The sequence below is a fragment of the Mytilus californianus genome, unplaced genomic scaffold (assembly GCF_021869535.1).
Source record: "Mytilus californianus isolate M0D057914Y unplaced genomic scaffold, xbMytCali1.0.p SCAF_7, whole genome shotgun sequence".
Lineage (NCBI taxonomy): Eukaryota > Metazoa > Mollusca > Bivalvia > Mytilida > Mytilidae > Mytilus > Mytilus californianus.
In genome coordinates, this window is record NW_026262723.1 from 56,403,123 (window position 1) to 56,415,141 (window position 12,019).

General features: G+C 31.0%; 1 protein-coding gene across 1 annotated transcript; it reads right to left on the bottom strand.

Annotated features, from left to right (window-relative positions):
* Positions 1 to 6,698: 6,698 nt before the first annotated feature.
* On the bottom strand, positions 6,699 to 10,402 carry LOC127709106 (uncharacterized). The gene is made up of 6 exons (XM_052214460.1): positions 10,224 to 10,402; positions 9,687 to 9,839; positions 9,308 to 9,407; positions 8,638 to 9,015; positions 8,037 to 8,223; positions 6,699 to 7,623 (listed from the first exon to the last, which is right to left on the bottom strand). Exons 4-6 carry the CDS (start codon positions 8,860 to 8,862, stop codon positions 7,241 to 7,243), a joined length of 795 nt encoding a protein of 264 aa, XP_052070420.1. The 5' UTR covers positions 8,863 to 9,015; positions 9,308 to 9,407; positions 9,687 to 9,839; positions 10,224 to 10,402; the 3' UTR covers positions 6,699 to 7,240.
* Between the last annotated feature and the right edge of the window lie 1,617 nt (positions 10,403 to 12,019).

Consider the following 12,019-nt stretch of genomic DNA (forward strand, 5'->3'; position numbering starts at 1 on the left):
CTTTTTCGTTTAACTCGATAATAGTGGGAATTCCTGGTTTGTATTTTCTTCCATACTTATTTTCTTTGTTGTTTTAATTGATTTCAACCGATACTGTACAATAACAGTAAATGTGTACAGTTCCAATTAATTGACAACATGAAATAAACTCACTTAAAAAATATATGTACCTGTCTTACTTACCTTGCTTACAACTTTGCTCCGTGTTACTTGATAAAAATGGCTGATAGGACAGTAAGAGAATTTCTATATCAAATTGGTTCTGAATTTGCAGGATTTGCTGACCATTTATACCCACATAAATTCACAAATGTAGCTTCTTTTTGGTGTTTAAAAATTCTAGATGAAATAAATTATATAATTTGAAAGTCTCGGTGTACTCACGCTATATCTGCTATGCTACAAATACTCTACTTTCATAGGGGTCTTTTAGAACCGACTATACAATATGGGTTTTCTCATTGCTGAAGGCCTTAATTTAGAAATCTGGTGGATAGATTTCTTATTGACAATCGTACCACATCTTCTTATTTTTATATAGGTACTGCAAGATGTTTATGGGTAATTGTTTGTATTTTTTTCAATACGGCAATCAGGTGTTGATTGAATAATTAAACCAAACAAGTTAATCTTGAGGTACATGAAGCGTTACTAAACGAACTTGTAAAGAATAGATAAACTAACAAAAGTAAATTATAGTCAATCATCAGTCCAGTGGTTATGTTTGTAGTCTTTCTATACGAATACTAGCAAGACTTGTCACACTAACTATAGAACGACTGTAACAACTTGCAGTTATTTTCCATGAACAGTTTTATTCAATTTCAAAAAGTAAATTATCACTGATATTCGATATATTTATTATTAATTTATTCAAAATACTTGTATCTTCTTTTAATAAAAACACGTGTTATGTTACAATGTTTATCGATAGTCAACACTATACTAGAACTGCATAACATAACTGGAAATAAACATCCGACTCCATACACATTTCTCGGGATTATTCTTCGTTGAATTCTTAAATTCGTTGTTCGCTGTGACCCACGAAACCCACGAAAATTGGTATACCACGAATAAAAATGAATTCACAGTAATTCAAAGTTTGGTGACCATGCTGATAGCCTCTATCCCATCGAACTTGAGATAAAGAATACAGCAGATACAGTTAAGTCTGCCTCATATCTTGACTTAAATCTAGAAATTGACAATGAGGGTCGGTTGAAAACAAAACTTTACGACAAAAGAGATGATTTCAACTTCGTGAACTGTCCATGTCTATGTAGTAACATTCCATCAGCGCCTGCATATGGTGTATATATCTCATGGTATTTCTCAAGTGTTTCTCCTTATAGTCAATCGTCGTTGTTAATTTTTTGTGACTTCTTGAAGTATCTGTTTTATTATTTCAATGTAAATCAGTGTCCACATTCACCCACCCAAAAACACAACATTTTAGATTTTGAAGTGGCAAACTCACCTTCTGGCAACCTGCAGAATCCATCCCTGCACAAGTCATCATGAAAATGCGCTCATCATACAAGTGAATATGCAGTACATTCATCACATTTTTGTTCCCACAATCACAATTTAAAGGACAATGACACAAGTTCGAGGTCAAAATATCATACGAAAGCTTAACAGAACCGTTGCCGGTATAAACCTCAGGTACATAATTATGTATACAATCGCCTCATATTAAATATTTTCATGTAATACGTACTGTTCAATCTGTTAAATAATTGTTGTAGTTTTCGACAAAACAAAACATTTGTATGACCATTTGTGTTGATAGTAGGTTGAACCTATTTAGTATGGAAAACTTGAAGCCGATCTCTAAGTTATGTAAATGCTTTAGAAAATCTTTTTTGTTTTTTGTTTCCTAGTTCCACTTTAGACTACCCTTATGTAAATTCTATGAACAGTTCTAATTTGTGCAGATATGACTAGTTTGTTTGTCGGATCGATCGTATAATATATTTCGAGGAAACCTACATGTAGCTATCTGTCTTTAAGATAAAGTTCAAGTCGCTGGAAAGTTTACATATTTATTCACATCCATATATTTCAATAATTAAAAACATAAAAACAAATATAAAATACAAATTCAAGAGTCGCTTTCGGCAGTTATCACTTAATGTCAATTTATCTATATTCTGCGTTAGCGCAATCTTGAACATAATTTATAGGGACTCTGTAGGATTTCATTTCATTGAAAAAATACACACAAAGTATATATACTATTTGAAGGAACTCTATGGTAGAAATAAAATGAGACAATATTTTCTATTTTCTTATTTGATCTTTGATCCCAGGTATCAATCATATTTTCTGGAATACAAAAAAAATAAGCCGGTATTTTAATTTTCAATAAATCAAACTTTACAATTTACTAATATTACTACAATGCACCAGTCATATGCAACATGTGCTGAAAGGGTGCAACAACTAATTAATTCTGACAACGTATGCTTATTGTACATCACAATCTTTTTTCGCAGAGGAAAACATAGAAATTTTTATAGAATACCAATTTTCACAAAACAGATAGTATGATTGTTCCTATCTTTCATGAACTATTTGACCAAATGATTTAAACAAAATTAATTAATGATGGTTTCTAATTTTAGAGGTGTATAAAGTGTTTCATATTGTTACCATTGAGGGGAGTCCTTGTAATTTAGTTTTATTTAGGTCAAAATGGAACAGATAGGCTAAACTCCTGTAGAAATCCGCTACATTAACCTAAAAATTGTAGATCCACGGGGTATATGATAATATAAACCATTACGATTTTGCATGTCAAGCTATTTTTTTTTTAATCATCAAAACAGAATTGATGATATATCATAATACGTTAATAACATACATGGAACGCAGACAAAACTGCAGGATTATATAAAATTACAATATTCAATAGGTTACACACTTCAATAAAGACAGAGTTATAAAACATCAGTTGAGACATCAATTCAGCTCCATAATCCATGTTGTTAATTACTCAGCTGTCATGGCTAAATTTCATATGCAAATATTGGGAAAATATAAGTTGCACAATTACTTTAGAATTGATGATACCTACTAAGATTTGTGATTTCTTTTTGAGTTTTTGTTTATTTGGTTTGTGTTTATTGTTAGGTTGATGTCTCTGCAACATACACATCGTAATACATTCATATTCCATGGTTAGGACATTTGCATGTAAATGTCGTGGAAGTAAAGGATTGACTATATATAGCATATGTGCAGAAACGTGGCTTTTCATGCATTAAGTTCAAAATATGAACATCAAAAAGGGGGCAATAGGTACATGTATGAACAGTTTCATTGTTTACTTTATGCATTAGTGTTTTAAAATAAACTCAGTAATTGATCCAGTTCAATTTTGTGAATAATGAATCCGCGCTTTAATTTTGAATAGCATATACAATGCAAGTACACGTAAAGAAGTTTTATTATGCTGATATCTATAACTAGAAAAAGGTAGCCAAGGGACAAATTCACCAAAATATACTTCATGTCGGAGACATCTTCAAAACACTTCAAATCTTTTCTAAAATCCACAGTATGATATGGATTTGTGTCGTTCTTTGAATTTCAAAAAACATAATGGGACATTTCTTAACATGTAACCAAATTATGGATCAACGCTGAAGTTTACGTAGATTTTGGCAAATATGAGTATTTACCGCAAAACATGAGAATGGTTAACGTATTCTTTACAAAACCAGAACTGGGTGTGAAGCTGTTTTTTTTTCAGATACAAATTAATTGATATCTTTCAATGCAAAACACCATCTAAAAGTTGGGATATTGTATCTTCCACAACAATGTATATCTGTATAAGTAATATTTTGAATAAATGGATATGTGAACAAAATTATTATTAAATCTTTGATATAAATTATTCAGACTCTTAAATACTGAAATTCAAGTACATTCTTAAACTTTCAGATTTTGACCCTGCAAGTAAAAGGAATTCAGTGAATAACTAAATGGTCAAAAATTTGTTTTAAATTTTGAATCGAAAAATTACATTATTAAACTCGATAAAACTGTCTGAGGTGGAATGGAAATATTTAATCGGCTTTCATATTAGGGAGGAAAACCAGATGAAAAACACCTATTCATCTGTACAATTATCTTTATATGTCAGGAAATTGAAACAAACATAAACCATTAAAAACATATTAAGGAATTGTTGTGTTAACAGTCTGGTGAATGATTCAGCCATTGTAGTTTTCTGAATGTTCAGTGGCAAGACTTTCAAGCATAATCGAATAGAAAATTATACCCGAGTTATTTCCCCTATTGTATGCAAGATAATATTTTTTTTTCTCAAATCAAGTTCTTTTTAAAAGTTAAGCATGCGTTAACGATTTAAAACTTCTTAGCGTCAAACTTTTAGTATATTCCATATCATAAATAAGAAAACATTACCGTAAATAAAATTTACACCAGTGTACAAATGTATGGAGATCGTGAGAGACAAATATTGACAAAAATACGAAAATAAAAATAATCGTTTTTGTTACACATTCAGTTATGATTGTCAAATTACTAATTCCAATTTTTCTTTCATCAAAGTCAAACATTTGACAAATCTAAGCTACTTAATTTTATATAATTAAATAATTGTTCGAAAGCAGTTAGATCTGATTCTTTCTAGGGCAACGACCATTCATCTTTTGTGTGTGTAGTTGTGGGAGTGGGGGCTATGGTCGTTTTCACATGACAAGATGTTTATTTCAAAGTCATTTTTTAAACAATTGACTTAAAATTTGTAATGTATAAAATTTTTCACAAGTATCATTACAGTTAAAATATCAAGAGCATTCAGATTTACGCAACGAATGTGTTCTTATAAAATTACATCAATAATAAATCAATGCTTTTTTGAACCTCACAAAGTTTAGATATATTATTAGTTAGAGGTCATTCAAACATATAATAAAATATTTTATTTTAATCCAAAATCGTAATCAAAATGAATACGATATACCTAAAAAGCTACTGAAACAATTTAAATAGGTGTTATTCAATTGTTCCGAAATACTTTATAAATCTGATTAAACGGCAATCGTACATGTATGTGCATGTTGTAGATCACAAGATAAATTTGTCACAAATGTCAAAATAAGATACATGTATGGACAATAATTGTGTCTTTGTCGTCCCAATACTGCTGTTTCAATTAAAGTCTGTGGTGTGAATTTATAAAACCTGTTTTTTTTATTCATTTAAGAAGTGTTAACTGTGCATAAAAGTATGAGAACAAGCGTGACAAATATAGTTTAATAAACTAATTTATTCAGTCCAGAATTTCGTTAACACAAATTATAACCTGTACCAAATTCTTTCATAGATGTAAATATTTGGTAAGAAGTTTGGCTGTACCTGTAGCTTTCATATTAAAAACGGGGTATCACATCCAAATTTGTCTTAGTAAATTTGCTAACTTTGCATGCATTTAATTTGTTACTTATAACATTATTACCTAGCTTCTTAAAATAATTACTAAGTATTTAATTCTACATAACATTTCTATAATCATTAGACAAAACATTTTGCTTCTTTGTATAGTACCAGTAACAATGTCATGTCAAAACACAGAACATTTAAACATTATCAAGGCCTTGTCAGTTATTTCCTCTTATGAGTTTAAATGTCCCTTTGGTATATTTCGCCTTTATTTTATTACTTTCGGAATGTAACCGCGCAAGTGTAAAGGCTCCTGACAATCTATTATTTTCCGTATATTTCGATATGTTGGGATGAGGTGTTGGAAATATTTGTAATCATGCAATTTCGTATTATACTTTTTATCCGATATACTAGAGCAGATTGCAACGGAAAATGGTTCGCAAATTTGATGCGGACCAAGGTATTTTAAGGGAAGGCTGGGGGACCGAACATTTCCGGATTTTTTGTTCCACTGAGAAAAATGAATAGTAAATGACACTAGTTAGAGTAGTAAATTTACTGTCCACTCATTCACTATTGTAAAAGTAAATTTACTGGAGTATCTAGTACCTTCTTACTAACATGATTAGTTAGGATTACTAACAAGAAAAGTTCTCGTCAACTATTTGAATAAGTATTCATACTTTGTGTTTAAGTACACATCACTACTGTTACTAGTATACTAATACTTATTTTGTAGTATTCTTTACTAGCTGATGAGCAAATTTCACTTGGATGACTGGTACGCAGCACTAAGGAAAATAGTAGTGATACTAGTGCAAATAGCAATCTTTGGCAATCATACCACATCTTCTTTTTTATTTGAAATGTCCACACATTCACTATATAAGGAGTAAATTTACAACCCCATTTATATAACTTTACTTTTATTGATTATGACACTTTCTATTTGACATAAACTGATAATACCATGATGTGCATTTTCTTTTTCTCATATGGCTAGCATTTATGATCAAAGTTACTAATTTTGAAGCATTTGTCAACTCTACTTACTAGTATTCAAACAACACAAATTAATTCCAAATATATACAGACTAGAACATAAAATGAAAGCATACAGGGTAGTTGTGTGCAAGATACCAAAATCAAACCAGAAAGACTAAACTCTGACAGTGTATGTGTATGTATAAAGAGTACTCTTGTCTCATTGGCACTCATACCACATCTTCTTATATCTATTTCTTTAATATATTCTTTTAATGAAATCTAATTGATATCTCCAAAAAAGAATTTAATTTCTTATGAAAGACATGCATATATATTTACAAATGAACAATGATTACAGTAAATAATTAAAATGTTTTAACAAACAAATTAAAAAAAAATATCATGACAATAATCAATTATACAACAATTAAAGCAAAGGTATATACATGTATGTACACCACTTTTGTCTCATTGAAAATTAATAAAGCCTTCACATGTTTTTTTAATACTTCATTTTCTGCTGTTTAGTAAGTGCACTTCATTATCATAACATCAACAGAGAAATAAAAAATGAAAACTCTCATGTGTGTACTTTCCTCCTCCTGTGCCACTTTCAATAGGCAAAAGGCGTATAACACCTTGCCTCTTCGAAAAGCTTCAGGCGAAATAGATACACAATTTACCTTGTCATTTAATTTAATTTGCTTTAAAAAAAATCTTGTATTTAAAAGCAGAATTTATTGTAAACCATGAAAATCATTATTGTAAATATCAAAATTCAATTTTCTAGTTAACCATGTTAACCTAGTTGACCTCGAGTATGAACCAATTACATGTTCTTCTGCCTTTCTCTGTTCAAATCTGTGACTACAGACACAATTTTTTTGTCAATTTTCCCTGCATCATTTAAATTCAAAAACACATTTTGAAAGAAGGTTAAGGTTTTAGAAACTGGTTTTGGATATGCAAGGTTGAAGCAATAAATTGCAGCCATGAAACCTGTGATAAGTTCAATAAATGTGTCACAGGAAAAGATAGTGTTATTATCAATTTTAAGCTCAAAGCTATTAGAGTCCATTGTTAAAAGTTTGTCACAGACTATCAAAGCAATTGGTGAAACTGATGAATCCTGTCCTGGAAAGAACAATATTTTCTCAATCTTCTCTTTAAATAAGGTGGCACAACTTGTAACTGCAATACACTGGCTAGCATCTGAAAAAATGAAGGAAAATATATATTTTATCAAACAGTTTACACCTTGGTACATATTAATGAATACATGCAATGGAATCACTCCAGCTATAAAACTATGAATAAAGTTCATTCTAGGTGGCCGAGTGGTCTACAGCGCTATACATAATGCAGGTGGTATTATCTCGATATCCTAACCGCATGAGTTTAAATTCCATGCTCCCAGTGAGGAAAACAAAAATTTGCTGCTGCAAGTTTGCAGATTTATAAGTCTGAAAGTGTGACAACTCTTTAACTGATTTAATATATATTTAAAATGTACTTATTTGTCACAAATTATGCAAGCAACATACAATGTACCATGTAGAATTTGAAGTCATGTCTTGCATTTAAAGAATGTTATTACAATTTGTTATTAATCAATATTAACTTACATTTTCTCTCCCCTTCTGTTCTGAGTAGAACAATTTGGTCTACAACTTCTTTTACTTGTGGGATGAGTTTCTTGGATTTAGCAAGGGAAACAATCGGACCTGTAAATTTGTCCAAACCACCATAGAATACATCCTCCAATCTGTTATCTTTTCCATTTGGACCTAAACGTGTGAATTCCATAAGTATCTGTAAAAAGTAAAAAAAAAACAATCACTTAAAAAATAAAACGAAAGCTAATTCCATACACAAGATCGGCTAATATTTTTTTACATTCTCAATTTTAATATTTGTTAAAAAAAATTCTCAATACTTACTACTAATATTAATATCACGTATACCTACAAGTTACTGACTTAGGACAAGTTAAGACCATTGGAATAAATAATCATATGATAAGTGCAAGAATTTTCTTTTTTAATCACGACATGTGAGATGACAAAAATCCTGAATCTTATTGTACATCTTTATAAAGAGAGTCAGAGAGACAGTATTTTTTTATTAATGAATTTAAACCTACAACAATTTCAAGTTAAATTACAACAAACAATATCACACCAACAATCAGAGAGATCTAGGCAACAGAAAAAAAGTTAAAAATACCTGTCTCCTATCTTTAAGAAATGGATATTGATCCACAAGCTCAGCAGCTGAAATAGTTCCCTCAACTACTGCCTTTCTTCGGGCAGCAAATGTTAGGTTCATCTTCAAATTGATAAGAGCCTCATTCTGGTCTGTCTTGATAAACTCTCTTTTGAGCCAGCCACAATGTAGGGATATAGCCGTGTCATCCTCAGACTCAGGTTGAGCAGGCAAAAAGTTTGCCATACTCCATATCAGGTATACCTTCCCCCCAGAAATGTTTTCAGGAGTTGGTGCTGTATCCTTCTTTCTTTTTCTTGCCTGCACCTCAGGTAGATGTTTGTCCCTGGACTTCCTTTCATTTCCCCATTTATACTTCAATTTTTCCTTCCAATAAACCTTTAAAAAAACATCAAATGTTCTGAAATTTTGTTGTTTCAATTATCCAGGTATACTACCCCCCCCCCCCCCCCCCCCCTTCCCCCCTTTTTTAATGTTTTAGGGAATACTTCCCCATATAAATATTTCACTCGGAAAATATAAATTTGTTTTGTTGTTCTGAGAATACTATATCTAATCTTTCAATAATACAAGTCATACCAGACGTCATAGTTATAAATACATTTTAATAATAGGGACACAATTTGCATACATCATATTAAAATTTAATCCACTTTCAATAAATACTTACTCTGACTGATTGCAGGGGTACGCCACTTATTTTGATTAGATAAGGATACTGCCTCAAAAGACCATCAACTATTTGATCATATAGTTCTTGAGACGGATACCTGTTAGTAGAAAATTTAGTTGGAAATTAAGCTCTTTAACCTGTTATGTACAATTGTATATTTAAAAAAAGACTTGTATATTATCAATGCTTGCAATTACTTTATCAAATGATTAAAAATGATGTCCATAAATTAATTGTATAAATAAATATAATATGAGGCATATTGATACTGTAAAGTAACCTGATTAAATGCAGAAAAAATTAGTAGTTTATGACAATTTTAGAAAATTTAAGAAACATTTGAATCATTTTCTTAGTACCACTACTAAATGCTTACAATCCATTTTCATACTGCGTTACATCTGTGTAGATGACATCAAGCAGCCTGGTTCTGTCCACTCTTTCAAGGGGTTGTTGGCTATCCAATTTTAGTCTGAGGCCCTGTGGTATTGTTTGAACGGGAAAAAAATAAATCCTTGGCCAGATTTTTCTGAAAAATAATACATAATATGAATATGGTTTTACATGAACACAACATAATCACCATGTATTTCGAAGGTTTAATGAACACATTAGAGGGGTCATGTAGCAAGACTGGTAATGCAGCAAACAGAGCATTAATTTTCTTTAACAGAGGTACAATGAGTTTTTGTTTTGTGGAGGTGTATGAACAATGATGAATAAAAAAGAAAATATTATTATACATGCTGGGTAATCAGAATCAGACATCTGACATATAATTCATAGCATAGCAAAAGGACGCATACAAAAACTAGATGCAATGGCCCCTTGTCAACTGTTGATATTTTCAGGACCATCTTTCATGTATAAACATCTAAAAAAAAATGACATAAATTTACTAATTGTCACATACCTGTCATTTCTAACAATTGAGATTGGCGATGAGCTAACTGCAGGGATGGTGGGTCTTGATAGAGGCGTTAATGGACTTGGGGGGTCTAGTGATGCCAGCTGATGATGTGGAAGGTGTGCCAGCTGATGATGTTGAAGGTGTGCCAGCTGATGATGTTGAAGGTGTGCCAGCTGATGATGTTGAAGGTGTTAAAGCTGATGATGTTGAAGTTGTTAAAGCTGATGATGTTGAAGGTGTTAAAGCTGATGATGTTGAAGGTGTTAAAGCTGATGATGTTGAAGGTGTGTCAGTGGGTGATATTCTACCATTGTTGCTTTGGGTTTCTTCTAATGTGCTTGTTCGTTTCAACTTAATTACTCTGACTTAGGATTCTGCCAATTTCAATTTCTTCTAAGTTTTCCAAATCAATCCACTCTGTAACGTCATTGTCAAAATATTGGAGATGACAATCAGATTTTTGTATCTCAAATTTGGCTTCTACTTCATTTGCTATGAAGTTCATGTTAGCATATTAAGGAAAAACAATTTTTTTGGTCTGAGTATCATGACTTAGAATCAAAAATTTTCTTTCCAATGACATTTTTCTGAAATAAAGAAGATCACAATAAATAAACTTAAACAAGGCAAAACAAACTTAAGTTAAAATCAAAATAAATATTTAACTTGTAACTCATTTCAGTAAATATAGTAAAACGTAAGTTTTTAAAAAAATATTTGATTAAGGCAAACTAAAGTTTGTGTGTGGAAAGTTCAAACCTCTTTTTTTTTTCTATTTGAGTATACTAGTTAGTAACAAATATGACAGAAAATATTGCATTGTGCAAATTAAATATTAACATGTATACACTTACTGGCAATAAATTAAAAATCCAATTTGAAATTTCAGAACAGGACCATGTATTTCATGACCACTAACAACAAGTCATTTTTTTTTATACAATCCAAAAGTGTGTGGTTCAACTAAATCACTTATTTTAATTACTTCAACACATGCAGTGTTCTCAACAACATAAGAATAGAAGTGTCTGTCAAAATGCTTTGTACACAATTTTGTGCAGAGTAGATAAGGAGCTCCATTTATTACTACACAGTATTGAATTTTGGAGAAACAAATCAAGTGTCCACTTTGATTACAACTAACTCCAGAATCACCACTACTATATTCTATTCCCATCAAAGTAAGTGTCTTGCAACTGAAAATTTCTGTGGAATCCCCAACTAAATGTTTCAATTCTTCTTGAAACTCATATCGCAAGATATTTGTTCGGAATTACAAAAGTTTTTAGATGTGTTAAATATAGTTTGGTAAAACTGGTGGCGCTCTGCTAGTGATTTACAAATATTTACACGATTTTTTGTTCTATTTACAAGTTCCTTGAAGTAGTTATGCTTGCCTTCAAATCGTAAAGTCTGCATATGAATTAATGGTCCAAACTTTAAAATCTGATTCGGGTAGTGTAAAGTGTAATGCATCTTTGGTTTGATTGTTTGATCTGGAAAACTTTCACAGTAACAATTAAGGAATTCCTCAATTATGTCTTGTAGTAACAAAACATGCCCTCGATCTAAACAAGGGGCACACGCATAAAATATAACATCTCTGAGTAAGAGAAAACTGTTCCATTTCATATTGTTTCTTGGGATATGATCTCCAACCATTAAAGGTAAAAACCTTGTCAAACACCACATTTGAGCTGCTGTTTGTTTAACATTTAAAGTTCTCAATACTTTAGACAAAGTTATAGGCTTATTGCTTTTATCCATTCTACAGAAATTAAATTTCTGAATTTGATTAT

Bases quoted from the DNA above. Each gene is read 5' to 3' on its own strand.
- LOC127709106 (XM_052214460.1), bottom strand. From the start codon at position 8,862: ATGGCAAACTTTTTGCCTGCTCAACCTGAGTCTGAGGATGACACGGCT. The intron at 8,224-8,637 runs GTATTTTTAACT...TACTTTTTACAG, and splicing joins TTCTTAAAGATAGGAGACAG to ATACTTATGGAATTCACACG. The intron at 7,624-8,036 runs GTAAGTTAATAT...TCATTTTTTCAG, and splicing joins AACAGAAGGGGAGAGAAAAT to ATGCTAGCCAGTGTATTGCA.